This window comes from Strigops habroptila, chromosome 1, assembly GCF_004027225.2.
Source record: "Strigops habroptila isolate Jane chromosome 1, bStrHab1.2.pri, whole genome shotgun sequence".
Classification (NCBI taxonomy): Eukaryota; Metazoa; Chordata; class Aves; order Psittaciformes; family Psittacidae; genus Strigops; species Strigops habroptila.
In genome coordinates, this window is record NC_044277.2 from 67,910,809 (window position 1) to 67,925,054 (window position 14,246).

Sequence of the window (14,246 nt, forward strand, 5' to 3'; positions counted from 1 at the left end):
GGCTTAGCCCAGTCCATAAAGATTAACCCTTTATGGTCCGAGCAAGTCGAGTATCAGCATGTAGTTGCCAAAATTCATCAGAAGGCATTTAAACAGAGCGGGGGATCACTGAAGTTCAGCGCATTTGAACATGGAGCGGCGTTCCGGAGCCGCGGGATGGATTTTTTCACAACTCCTGACAAAAACATCCATTTTTTTCCCCCTGAGGTAAAAGTTTTCTTTCCGACAGAAAAAACCCGAACAACTTTTAACACCTGAAGGCACAGGCGGCTCGGGAACACGGCCACCGCTTCCCACCGGGCGCAACGCGAAGGGGGCGGGCGTCTCTTTCCCCTCCCGCCTCCTCCGCCGCTCTCCACAGCACCGGGGCCACCCGCGCCCCGTCCCTCACAGCTCCCCGGCGAAGCCTCCCCCCCTGCCAGCGGTGGAACATGGGCTGCTCCCCCGGCTCGCCCCGCAGCAAGGGCCGCGCCCCTTCCCCCTCACCCGGCCCAACGCGCGGGGGGCAGCGCGGGCCCGTCCGAGCCCGGAACCATGGTGCTGCGGCCGCGAGTACCCGCCGGGCCTCGGCGAAGCGCTGCACATTCCTTCCCCCCCCCACCTTCCTCCCGTTTTCCCCTCCCCGCCCGCCGGACCTGGCTGTCGGCGGCTTCCGGCGGGGCGGGCGCTGGGCGGCATGGTGCGGCAGCGGCGGTTCCAGGCGGTGGCAGCGGAGGGGCTGGCGGCCGCCTGCCCGGGACAGGCGCGGTTCCTGCTGTAAGCGCCCCGCGGCGTGACGCGGCAGCCCGTGGGGAGGAGGGGAGGGAAGGGAAGGGAAGGGGGAAGCGAAGCGACGAGGGAACGAGGCTGGAGGGGGTGGGAACGGAGGGAACCGGTGACGCACGTGGGTAGCCCCGCCCCGTGTCCTCGCGCCTGCCGCGGCGCGCCGCCGCGTGGCCCGTGGCCGTGACGTGCCGGTGATGTGACGTGACGTGACGTGACGCTGTGCCTTTCGTTCTCCCGCGCAGGTGGACGCTCGGCAGCTCCCGAGGCGAGTGAGGGGTCCGGCCGCGGCGGAGGAGAGGCGCTGCCCCGCCGTGCCGTGCCGTGCCGTGCCGTGCCGCGGGGGGACAGCCCGGCCCCCTTCCCTGCCTCCGCATCCCCCCCTGCCAGGGTGGGCTTCGGGGCTGCTGGTGGGAGTGGTGTGCTAGGCAGCGGGGTCCGGGCCATCCCCTCTGCGTTTGGAGGGGGGTGCTGGAGTGCGGCTCTGGCAGCAGGAGGTAGTGAGGTAGATGAGCATGCTTCTTACTGTTAGGTATAAGGAAGAAGTTCTTTGCTGTGAGGATGGTGAGGCACTGGAATGGGTTGCCCAAGGAAGTTGTGGATGCTCCATCCCTGGCGGTGTTCAAGGCCAGCTTGGACAGTCTTGGGCGACATGGTTTAGTGCGAGGTGTCCCTGCCCATGGCAGGGGGGTTGGAACTAGATGATCTTATGGTCCTTTCCAACTCTTACTATTCTATGATTCTATTAGATCTGAAATTTGTCTCAAAATATTTCTCCAACCCCAGCTGAGATGCTGTCCTTTTCTTGCACGTAAAGCAGGCAGAGAGCTTTATGAGGCTTTGATGTCACTGATTTGGCAGAAGAGTGTGCCTGCATGGACCTCCTTGCGGAATTGTGAGCCTTTGCCATTAAATATTTTTCGGAAGGAATTGCATTTTTTATTTTTTTTTATTTTTTTTTTTTTAGGAAAATTGGCAATTACATCTTGTGTAAACTTAAACTTAGGATGATTTATGCTCAGCTGGGCACGTACTGGTGCTCTTGCATTCTAGTTGTACCTGAAGCATAGCATAAAGACACATCAACCTAGATAATGTTAAAATAGAAACATGCCGTTCTAATGTTTGCCTGTAAGCCATAATTATTTCATGTAAGTTTTACTTTTCTACCTTTATTAATACATAGATAAGGAACATGGATTAGAAAGGGTATGTCCTTACTGCTTCCAGTTCCTGGTTCCTGATAGCCACCGGGTGCGTCTCAAACCAAAGATGAAAGTGACTCCACAGATAGAGAAGATTCTGAGACGAGAGGCGAAAAACCGCAAACTTAATATGAAACAGACAAAGCTTCTAAAAAAGTACAGGGAGTCAAGAAGTGTTCTGGTAAGGCTATTTACTTGGAACTGCCAAATACCTGATATTTCCCTGAAACCTTTCAGTGGCATGGAAAAGAAGATATGGAAATCCTTCTTTTAGAAGAGGAGGTCACACCTACACATATCTCTTTTTTTTTTTCAGGAGCATGTAACTCTTCCTTTCTTTTGGGATAAGTTCACAATCAAAATTCTTAGAATCTCCCCTCCACAGTAGAGAGAGCATGAGCACAGCGACAAGAACAGTAAGCTTCCCCTCCCCCCAAAACCAAGCCAACCCCACGTGTCACAGAAGCTGCACAAACAGCTCTGTCCTCTCTGTGATGTTTTTAGCAGCAGCACGGGGAGATTCTGCAGGTACCTAACATCTTGCTGAAAATTAAGTAATTTTTTTCCTGCCAGGAAGCTCCGGTGTTTCCATTTTCAGCATAACTGCAAAAAATGGCAGGAGTTGCAGGTTTTTGCCTGTTCTTTTTTTTCCTATGAATTCTATTAAATTTCTATGAATTTTCAACTCATAGGTGCAGAGTCTTAGTACAGCCAGTGTACATCCTAAAATCCATTAGAATCCTTAGAAATCCATTGCTCGGAATACCCCAAAACATGCTTAAGAAGAAAAGCATGCTGTTGACTGAAGGCAGGCTGGTTTTGCCAATAGGCATAGCTTGACATTTACTGCCTTTGTTTCAGCTCTGAAGGGCTTGAGTGACTCATAGAATGTCATTTTTTTCCCAGTTTTATCAGTTGTGTAAAAATACATTGGCTCAACAAGCTTTACTTCATTTATTTCAGTAGACTGTCGTGGCCACATCAGATTGTTGTTACCTTCTGTACGAACTGAGTTTTTTACACTTGTCTGAATATTACTGTTTATAGGAAGTCTTTCAAAACTAAACCATGCAGGTGATTTAACAAGTTAATGTTGCTCCTGGGGTTTCAGTTCTTTTTCCTAGAATCACTCCGGAATGTAAGATTTAATTACTATTTTTAATACTAACTACTAGTATTTGAAGAATAATAGTATACACTTAATCTAGTGTTGCCAAGGCATGCACTACTATTAAAATGGGTTATATGAACGGCTGTTTTGAGAAATGAGACAGCACCCTATTGTGCCTGGCAGTTGCTGGCTGGCACACTTGGCATTTTCTCAGATGAGAGTCTGCTGGTTTGGGGAGTAAAATTTGTGAAACCCAAAATTATTAGAGTCAATAATATAAAATTAAACTGGAGAAATATCACAGAGGTTCTCAGCTGTCAGGGCCAAATAAGGTGTTCCAGAAAGGTGCCTTTGCTACTGCGCTCTCCAAATTATAGATCATAGTTGAGCAGCAGAAAGCATCTGAGAAGCCAGAATATTAGCTTTATTTTTCTGGGATCGCAAACGTTTAGCGTGCATTAAAAACTGTCTCTTTAGACAACTGATGAGCATTGTCCTATGGAATTACAATGGGTTCTTAGATTTATTCTGTAGCTGGAGAAGTTTGTAGGACATACTGTGCATTGCTGTGAGTTGTTTAAAATCCAGTTTTAAACAGATCCTGTTTAATCTCTGGGTAATGCTCTAATCTTGGGATGTAATTACAGTTTGCTAAACTTGTGTTCTGCTCAGTTCCTCTTGAGTTTATGCTGTGGGTTATGATTTAAGTATTTCTGGTCTTAAGTATTTAGAACACTGGCAGCAACTGGCAGCTTTCAAACTTATCATCAATGTAGATCCCTGTAATCTAATACCTGAGGCTTGCCAAAATGAAAATTTTGAGTGTGGTTGAAAACTTAAACCTAGCAACAATGTGACAGGTTGTGCCTCTGATACCTTTCTTAGCAAGTAGAACTTGATTTGAGAATGCTTCTGCCATGAAAGGGCATATAACAAAGGAACTACTTCTGAGCTGTTACAAATTGTTGGAGTTAACTGCATATGCAGTTCAGGGAACGGAAACTAGCTGTGCAGTGCTATGATTAATCCGTCAATTCCTGCATTGTAAGGTGGTCATCTCCATTTATATTCCATGGGGTGCTAAATCATCACGTGATGCTGTTTTGTTTGTTTTTTCCATCTGAATTTCATTTAGAAGAACTGAAATATACATCAATACCTGAGCTGTATAAGTTAACGATCTTTCTCTTTTTCAGTTTGTTAGGCTGACAAAATAACGTCTAGAGACAGTCACAACACAACTGAAAACATTTAATTTTGGCATTTCTAAATGTTATTCTTTCTAAGCAATGTGAGTTTAGGGAAATACACACACTTTGAAATGAAGAACGATTTGGTATAGATGTTCTCAGAACTGCTTAGACGTTTTTGTGACATTCTTTGGAGTATGTTAATTTAACCAGAAACAGCACGTAACTCTGTTTTTCAGTCAGTGTAATTGTGTGCCTCAAAAAGTTGTCTGACTATATTACTCTCATGTCTCTTAGTAAGAGTAGTTGCCATGGCAGTGAGAGATGTTAGGAATATCTGACGGTCTCTGTGGCTGTCTGACATTATCTGTTCTGATGCACCTCTGCAATTTACTGTGCTGCTCGAAGTCCCCTGCAGCCTAGAAGTAAACAGAGAGAAGAGAAAGTGCCCTTTGTTTAGAACCTTTGTTGTAGCAAGTATTTTTGCACTGCAAACAGAAAGAGAATGTAACTCAAAGTTATTTGTTCGCTAAGATTTGCCGTTATTAGTTGTGGATGGCTGGTTTTGAGAGTTTGGTAATTTAAGTATTTTATCTAAAGACTCCCTGGCAAGTGTGTAATATAACTTCATCAGTGGTAGAATACGCTAACAAATTTAGATCACACCGGGTGTCACTGGTTTTTAGCAAAATACGAATACCCCTAGTGTATACTTAAGAGACCCGATATCCAGTTCAGGTGCTGTTTAATCTTTCTGTTTTGACAGGGTTGTTTTCTGTATTTCACTGTACAACGTTCCAGTCAGAGGTACGGGTCTCCCGACCTTAGTTGCTAGGGAATTGGAGTCATTTCTAGATAAGCCAATAGGATGTGTTTGACTTAGGAAGCCTGAATGAAAATACTAGGTGTAAAGTATGTGTTGCTCTGTAGTATCTCATGTTTCAGTCAAGCTAATATTTAATTTGTGTCATGATATTTGGAGAATAGTATGGATAATTCTCACAATGGCTTTGTAACATAAAGGTGGAAAGGCTGAAAGAATGGTTGATACTTCCTTCCTTCTCTCCATAGCTGGTTACTTGCAAATCGTGCAACAAAACAACAAGACATTATGGTAAAAGCAGGGATTTTCTGGCTACCATGACACAAAATTCTGGCACTCCAAGTATTAAATCTACCCTGAGGACACCAGATGTAAAAACTCAGTCTGCAAACAAAGTGACACCTCTAAGCTGCAGTAGGTTGGGACCTAAAGGGAACAGTCCCTCATCATTTCCCAGGTACCTGTTTGTCTCGTATTTAAAGGGGCGCTTTGCTGAGTAGAGTGTGTTAGTTTTGTCCTGTGGGAATGAGGGTCACATACTGATTTCAGATCAGTCACTTAATAAACTTTAAATTGATAACTATTTTTCTTCAGTGATCTGATTGAGGAGATCAATTTTAACTTTCAGACCTTTAAAATCAAAGATTCTTATGAAAAGCGACTGTATGCAAAGAATGCCTAATTCTGGTTTTGTCATGAATGTAAAATGTCTGGCTTAAAATCTGCATTAAAAAGTTATGCTTCTGACTGCTCACTTTCACATGAAAATACACTATTGATGTTCAAATTTTTTCAAATTATATGTGTGCACTTTCATAGTTACTTTATGCTAATTCTCATTCCTCATCTTTAAGACATCTGAGTCTTTTGTTTTTCAGAACACGTGTATCAGGGCAGGCAACAACCAGCTCTGCTTCCAGCTCTGCTTCCAAGACTCCCCGAAACTCCAAATTTCACTTTTCTAAACTGAAACGGATGCTTGACCTAGAAGAAAAAGAGAAAAGCCAGAAGGCAGATTTGAAAACCTTTTTGACTTTACTTTAGTTACACGTTATTTCAAAGTAATAAAGATTACAGCAATAAGTATTGTTTCCGTTTTAGTAAATCAACAAAGTGATTTCTTTACAGCGCAAGCTAACAGCATGTACCCTGAGAAAGCATAGGCCATATATTTTAAAAGCAAGTTCTGTCTCTGAGGGGACTGGTTGTCCGCGAGAGGGAGATGAGAAAATAGCCAGTCTGATATGCTTGGGAATGTTGAACTGTTTTGCAGTCTCTAATGGCCCAAGAATTAAAAGCCAGGATCTATCCTTTGAGGAAGCTGGCAATACTGGCTCCATCAGTGGGTCCAGTAGGACCAACATGTCGATTGGCAGACTTGAAAGCAGTTTGGGGCTGGGGAGGTTGCAGTTTGCTCCACCTCACTTTCTTACTGTTTTTGAGGTAGTGCATCATAGCAGAATTTAGAACATCTCATCCCTGCTTTGGATGTTTGAGTAAAACAAGGGACACTTGCACTGCCCTTTTCTGCAGGTACAAGATTTTCAAGGGTCTAATGTAGTGTCCTGTATTGTCACTGTCTTTTGATACCTGTGGTAATTTAAGCACAGCCTTTAACCCAGCCTTTACAAAGGTTCCAAAATAACTTACTCTTTAAGACAGTACCTCACAGAGAGAGAGAGAGAGAGAGAACTAGATTAAGTGTCTTCATTTTCTTAAGGATGTTCCTGTCATTTGGACTGCAGACCATGGTAAAGCAGAACTTGTAAAACAACACTTGACTCACTGCTATGGAGTAGGCTGATACCAGCATCCTTATATGAAACAGATACAAGAGTGGCACAGTCAAAAAATACAGGGGATGCTTGCTTTCTTTCCAGTTGCTCTGGTGCTACTAAAATGGGTCCTTTTTGTCTTGTTCAGAAATTACTTAAGGAGAGAAGCTTTCTTAAATATCTTTTGGTTTATCAGGCTTCACAGTTGCTTCCTTCTTGGACTTCAGTCTGGGCAACTAGGTTTGCCCTGGACAGTGGTGAACTCATTGCACGCAAGTGTTTTGATGTGAATAGATGATTGGCAAGGTTAAAGTAGTCTCCACTGTCAGATTTTACACTTCGAGTTTGGCACAGAGGATGGTAGAAATTCACCATTCAGAACTGAGTTTATAGCCTGCCCTGCCTATAGTCTGCAGTGACAGTTCTGCAAATGGTGGTTCAGATTTCCCCTTGGAAAAGAGGATCAGTTAAAAAATAAAATTGTTTAAAGGTCTGTATTTTCTTCTTCTTTATTTTTGTATTCTAATGAATACTCCCTTGAAGCGTACTGGGACTCAGTGAACACTGCTTACAAAATAGGACCAGCAAATAAGCTGTCAGACTTGAAAGCCATCCAGGGCAGGGGAGAACAGTTTGCTGCAGATTCTACTTAGAGTCTCAAAGATTGGCATGTAACCTTTTTGTATCTATCTCCTATATGCTTGCGCAATACTTTGAAAGGTTCACTGTCATTTGTTTCTTACGTACATGCAGGAGCGAAATAACTGTCATTTGGTCAACATACGGACCTTGAAGTTACGCCTTTTCCAATATAGAACTTGGCTTGAATTCTCCTGTTGTTGCTGTATTTCTGATGCAGTCCTCTGGAAAAACACTTCAATCATCTTGTTGATGGAAAATATGCATTATACAAAAGTATTTGAAAAACAAGTTTTACGATACATTTTTCTATTAGAAGTACACACATTATTGTACTGCTGTGCTTCCTATGAGGCTTACGTGAAACCAGCATGAGCAACTGCTACGTTTTAAGGTGCCTCAACATTAATGTGTTAGATCAAATGAAGAGCATGCTTTTTAAGCAGATCTCCTAGTTGTCCATGTTGACTGTGCTTTTTATGCAATACCAACTGGTCTTGGAGTACAAGTGACATTCCCTTTGGTTAAAACTACAGCTAATGGATAAAAGACATGGTCTGGGACACAACCAGTGTGCTGCGGATGCTAATAAGCATCATCTATCCATAGGACCACAGGAGAGCTCCTCTGAGGTGCACAGCTTCAAAACAAGTGTATTGTGGATGGCAGGCACTGAGCTTCAGGTATTCTGCACTCCAGGTGTATTACTATTGCAAAGTGCTATTTGTTAACATAGACAGAGTCTTGTCATGCTCTAAACAACATCTTTTTCTTTGGAATTACCAGAGTTGTCAGACATGTCTAGATGTGTTGTTACACGGGATCACTACTGCAAGCTATCAGACTTTACTGTGGAAAAAAGAGGGAAAAAAATTCATTCAGTATGTGCCATTCCTTGTTTACAAGTGTGCTTCAAAATGCTGGGCAGAAGTTGTGTCAGTATTTTCTGTCTGAAGTGCTTCTGTGGTATTCCTAAGCCTCTAATAGAGTCTTTGTTACTAGACTTTCACAGAATCACTGTATTGAAAAACACGTATAGAGACACACATGTATATAGGTATCTATGTATATACATATCTATATATGACGTATAAAAGTATATACATATATATACATCAGATGCATGTATGTACACAAACATATACATATACACACCCCCATACACGCATCTGATGCACTCTTCCCTTCAGAACGTATCACACCCCTGTACTCACTGAAACAGTAAAAGTTAATTGTTGATTGCCACATGCTATGGCTGAGCCTCCCCACCAAACCTCTGCCATGCACCATTATTGGTTTGTGTTTGAAGAGCTGGAAGGACAGTTCTAGGGAGAAGAAACGGCCTCGCTGGTCTCTGTGAGGCCAGAATTTCACCCAGACTTTGTACAGCAAGACCAAGAAGATTTTCTGGTAAGTATACACCCCTATGTACAGGCATTTAATTACAGAGTGAGAGATTTCCCAGCTCATATAAATTCTGCTTACGCAATGGTGTGTGTACCATTGGCAGTAATAGCATCATACTATATATTTGACACTGTTACAAAGTGTGTCTTTTATTACCAGCTCAACTAAAGCATGTTTCATTTTGAAACATCAGTTTGAGCCATTTTTCTCATTTCTGAGTATTGAGACCCTCGAGCTGGCATATTAAAGCTGATTCCCTCACACCCAGCCCCGCCTCCAAAGAAACACAAACTTTGGCTAAACTAGATGGCATACGAACATTATGTAAGAAATCTACAGTTCTAGAGAAAGACCTTAGACTTTTTAATGCACTGCTTCCTCACCAAAAATTGTCACACAAAATACAAATAACAGAGAGTAATTAATAAACTTCAAAATCAGCATCAACCATTTCTCCAGCATCACTATGAGATTTTGGTTGTCTCAAAAGTGTAGAGAGCTGCTTCACACCATGAGAGTGAGTAGACAAGCAATAAACAATGATTTCAAAGATGTTTTTACAACAATGTTTTATTCTATTAAATATGAAAGAGCGTACATACAGGTATTATTCTGAGGACATAAATTACACAAGGATTACACATTCTGTCAGAAAAGCACAATAATGAAACATCTTTACATTTCAAACTTTTCTTGTTAGCTTTTAACAAATGAATCTATTTCTGTTGCAAACAAGTAACGAGTGCTATTGAACTTTTGCAAATTCCCACAAAAACATCATGCTTAGTAGGATACTTTAAATATTGTAAAGATGAAATCAGAATTAGATTTCTAAATAACAAGATGGAAGAGATTTACTACTTAATCAAGATAAATGACACACTGAAGTAGAAGCCGAGACGAAATTGGTCATTCATTAAAAAAAATTCCACTTCAGACACTACATTTGAGTCTGCTTCCTCTACTTGCAGGAATAGCTACTGTGATTATATGCATGAGTAATGAGCAGAACTGGCCTAAATATTTAGAAATGTAAGTCAAATTTTAGACATGCTGGTTTTCTAGTTCACTATTTTTTCCACTGAAAAAAACCCACACCCATGAGTCTATTCGCTTACGTTTCAAAAGGTCGAAATCCAGCTCTTCTGCAGAGGGCCAATTGAGCCTATGGATGATTTCCATGTCTTCCATGGTCAACTGCACAGGAGGCTGCTGCATCCTATGTCTGTATTTTGTGTCACCACTGAAGTACCAGACTGAGTTACCACTGACTCGTGAGAGCAGTATTAGTCTGTGGAAGTCCTAACACACTGTCTTTTTAAACGCCAGGTAAACAGGAATGTAATTTTATCACAATGAAAGCTCTCTATTTGACATTCAGAAGACTACTCAGAGAAAATACACAATAGGCATGTAGTTTGGCCTGTGCTGCTAGGGTTTAATGGAGGTGTTTTGAAATATTAATACAAACATTAACAGTGAAACAGACAAGCTAATGTTACTGCAGGCTGGAGTTTAATTTTCAAATGAAACACCATTTCTAAGAACGGTAATTTTTGTAACTAAGGACTTCACATTTATTTTTAAAACCACAGGAGTGGGGTAATGTTCCTGATATCTTTCAAAACATAATGCAAAACCACAGTTTGAGCCTGCAAACACTAGAATATACAAGCAGTCCCAGGGACCTCCAAGGTAAGCATTCTCCTATAGTGAAGAGCTGCAGGAATCTCTGCTTTTTTTCAGAGAATGCTCAATAAAAGTGCAATATAGTGAAGCAAATAATCTCATTACTATGCTTTTGTTGTTAGATGAGAAATGTTCAGATATTTTATAATTGTGCCTTTTGTAAGGTGGGCATTCTGGTTTATCAGACCAAATTAGAAGAGACAGGCAGGGTACATCCTCACATTCTCTTTCCCAGGGTGGTAACGCCTCAGAACAGTTCTATTGTGCTGCCCAGTTTCATACTGCTATTTCTGTTTTGACAAAAGTTGACATTTGTTTTGCATTTCATTTCCATCCAGGCACGTTCCCCTTTCCAGCTCCTAGGCACCCCTCCTTTCCCCACCCAGCCTCTTTTCTTCCTGAGACATCAGAATTACGAACATTAAGCTTTGGAACCTGAGAATTTGGAGGTATTTTTTTGACACTACGGGGCTGCATTTGTATCGTACCATGTTATCTCTTGCTATATTATTACAGTTACAATATAAATCTTCTAACTAGTTGATACCTGATGCCTTTCCCATATAAATAAATAAACAACATACCATTCAGCCACTAATATATGACACTTGCTATAAGAGTGACCTTTACCTTCCGCAAGTCCTCTTTTCCAAACAAATGGTGAGGGATCATTTCCAAAACCCCAGCTACGAAATACTCCTTGAAGTAAACAATTTCACAGTAAAATAAAGAAAAATATATCCAGAAAATAGCACTATCTCAAAATTAAAACTTGTATATACATCAAGAAGAAGTTGAGATTTTTCCTCATTCCTTTAACAGTTCTACATTATCTGTAGATAAGCAACATTATCACTAAGAGTTATGAATAGGAAAAACAAGTCTAGTGAAGTAAGTGTCGTGTCTTTTTTAATACTCTTGAGAGATCAAGGAAATTCAGCATTCAACTTACTATAATTATTTTTAATTAAGGTACCAAAAGACTTTAAGCTCAGATCCCTGTGGTTTTGAGTATCCAAGACTTCCATACACTCTAAACAAGCCATGCCACTGCATTTATAACCACCACTGGCTACAAATTAAGTTTTCTATGGATGGGATTCAACTGTGAACTCACTATTTATCCTTCTTGACTTATCGCTTGTTTTATAATTCTTAATAGATTAAGCTGTTTTAATATTTATCACAAATTTGGCGCTGTTCTTTAGCAAGACTGAGGTTTAACTGCAACTGTAATGCACATACATGTATTTCAAAATTTATGAGCTGAGTTTAATGTAATAGAACAGAAATATTTAAAAATCAAAAATGTACCTGAACATTCATTTTCTTATCAAGAATCTATGCTGAAAAGATGCCAGCATGTGTTATTTAATTTTGCACGTTAGACTTAAAACGAAGAAACAATTCTCTCCAGTGTTAGCTCTCTTTTTCCTATGGAGTGGAAAATTGCCACTCAAAACTTAACAATCTTTGGACAGCTAGTGAGCTCTGATGAACTATTTTCAGCATTCCTACCTGTCAGTAAGAATTTTTGATGAAATCAGTATTCCACATTGCATGCTATGGAATGCTAAGTCAACAGCTCATGTTTTTATCTTTTGGGGGTTTTGCCCTACTTAACCAAGGTCTATTTCACGGCAACTTCCATGAGGAAAGATAACTGGACTGAGGTGCTTATGCCCAAGTGTATCTATTTTAAAGAGAACGATTATTCTCCGTTCACATCCAACAAGCATTCTAGCAAATAGCTCTGCAGAAGTCAATAACAAGTGACAGATCACTATCTTCAACAATATCGCTCCAGGATTATTTTGAATTGTTATGAGTTTTGAAAAGGAAGAATAGATTTTTCTAAAAAAACCAATCTGCTTTCATGTGAGAAGGAGTATTAAAACTTGTAAACTGTGAATTTAACTGATGCAAAATAATGCCTGCCAAGTGCAAACCCATGAACAAAATGCAATCATCAAATACTCAGATCATAGAATCTAAATGCCAACAGTACAGGTAGGCTTTTTTAAAAAACACTCCTCAACAATTACATGCCTAATTCCGATTGACTGAAAAACCTAAAGTTGCTGGCAAGCTGCTAGATTCCTGTCTTTAAGTGAATTAAAAGCTGGTGCGTAGTATAACAAGGACTTTTCACAAATTCAGCTACCTGTAGATAAACACCACATTTGGTATTTGTACAAATACCAGCCATGCAAAAGGCTTTTTTAAAAACAGACACTGGGCAATAATTTTCCACTGTCTGACTTATACACAGGCCTGAACTGTCCCTCCTGTTCTGTGCGAAAGACAGTCAAGATCTAGAAATGTTTGCTGGAGCTGGTCAAGGTGTGGGGCTGGAAGGCCACACAGGCCTCCAGGGTTTCTCAGTGGAAGATGATGTACAGCATGGCTGCATCATCGTGTTGCTGCATGTAGTACACAGCAATGTCAAATGTTAATAATGGGCATTTAACAATTGGGACAGTTTGGAGAATGACCTTTCAATTTAATTAAAGCTGTAAAATGACTTCATGTTTCTGGGATTAACCTTTTTAGATGGAGACGGATGTTGCAGAAAGGGATTAAAGTACAAATGGATGGTCCCTCAATTTAGAAACTAAGCAGCTGTAAAAAGATAGTCACAATTTCGAAACATAATTGAACTGGTCAATTGTACAGATTCTTATGCAGACTTTTAAATGATACTAAAATATTGCGGTATTTTGAGTAATTTAAAGATCTGTTCAGTGTAACATGATGTATATTTTCCAATACAAAATTGGTTACAAACATTTACTTCAAAAAACCCACCTGACTTGTTTTGAGAGTGGGTAATTTATATGTAATGGACAATAAGATCAGTTTTAACTTTCAATTAAATTGCATCAACCTTCTTGCGAACATAAGCTTGTGATTTCCACATTTCACTCCCTCACTAGCAATTGAAATGTCTCAAGTTCAAAGTATGTGTTGATTATATGTTGGCCTACATTAAATACAGAGTACATAAGAAAAATCTTAACATGTTCTTTTACAGGGCACCCAACTAAAATCTTTACAAAAGATAAGATAATTATCCATTCTTCAATGTAATAGACACAGATGCCACTTTTATAAATGTACCCTTATGTTCACTTGCCAATAAAATAGTAAACAAATCAACTTTTTAAACCATTTTTTATAAATTATTAGAGTATTTTTACTGACACTCTCCAACAATATACAAAAATAATACTACAAGAGTACCAATCAGTCAGACCTACCCCTCATTTCACAGAAAAGTAGAGGTTATGGATGGATGTTTTGGTAATCAATCATCGCTGTAGATGTCTCCTGCAAATGGTAGGTGTACGTGGCTGCCTGTGACGTTGGGAAGTCGAGAAAGATCAGGCAGGTTCTGGATGCGAGACCTGAGTTCTTTCCGTACCTGGGACACTCTGGCTAGCTTGCGTTTGTACTCCTGTAATGCAGAGGAATTCAACATGAGACTCGTTTGCTAATACCATCTCTACTACTTACTGCACTTGATATTTTTCAGATAAAGCATTCCTTCTGAAAGTTAGATGACTTAACAGCCTTTAAGAGGTGAGAACCCAGAGAAGGAGAGGCAGAGGCATCAGCTCTAGCATTTTCTTAGCACCTGACTTT

The 14,246-nt window shown here is 40.8% G+C and overlaps 2 protein-coding genes across 3 annotated transcripts in view; one reads left to right on the forward strand and one right to left on the reverse strand.

The window, feature by feature from the left end:
• Positions 1 to 642: 642 nt before the first annotated feature.
• On the forward strand, positions 643 to 6,174 carry C1H18orf21 (chromosome 1 C18orf21 homolog). Of its 2 annotated transcripts, none has more exons than XM_030474269.1 (5): positions 643 to 756; positions 1,008 to 1,030; positions 1,949 to 2,148; positions 5,340 to 5,548; positions 5,970 to 6,174. In XM_030474269.1, the coding sequence occupies exons 1-5, from the start codon at positions 677 to 679 to the stop codon at positions 6,133 to 6,135; spliced, it is 678 nt and encodes a 225-aa protein (XP_030330129.1). In that variant the 5' UTR covers positions 643 to 676; the 3' UTR covers positions 6,136 to 6,174. The 2 variants fall into 2 exon arrangements, with proteins under 2 accessions (XP_030330129.1, XP_030330204.1); XM_030474344.1 differs by lacking the exons at positions 643 to 756; positions 1,008 to 1,030 and adding exons at positions 1,045 to 1,267; positions 1,580 to 1,657.
• Positions 6,175 to 9,464: 3,290 nt separating this feature from the next.
• Positions 9,465 to 14,246, reverse strand: part of RPRD1A (regulation of nuclear pre-mRNA domain containing 1A) — a 45,169-nt gene continuing 40,387 nt past the window's right edge. The window contains exon 7 of the mRNA XM_030474627.1: positions 9,465 to 14,058. Within this exon, the coding sequence (XP_030330487.1) occupies positions 13,909 to 14,058 (150 nt within the window). The 3' untranslated portion in view covers positions 9,465 to 13,908. The remainder of the gene's footprint in view (positions 14,059 to 14,246) is intronic.

Excerpts from the sequence above, each read along its gene's own strand:
- C1H18orf21 (XM_030474269.1), top strand. The coding sequence starts at position 677 with ATGGTGCGGCAGCGGCGGTTCCAGGCGGTGGCAGCGGAGGGGCTGGCG. Across the intron at positions 757-1,007 it reads GGACAGGCGCGGTTCCTGCT|GTGGACGCTCGGCAGCTCCC; the intron begins GTAAGCGCCCCG and ends TCTCCCGCGCAG. Across the intron at positions 2,149-5,339 it reads GGGAGTCAAGAAGTGTTCTG|CTGGTTACTTGCAAATCGTG; the intron begins GTAAGGCTATTT and ends TTCTCTCCATAG.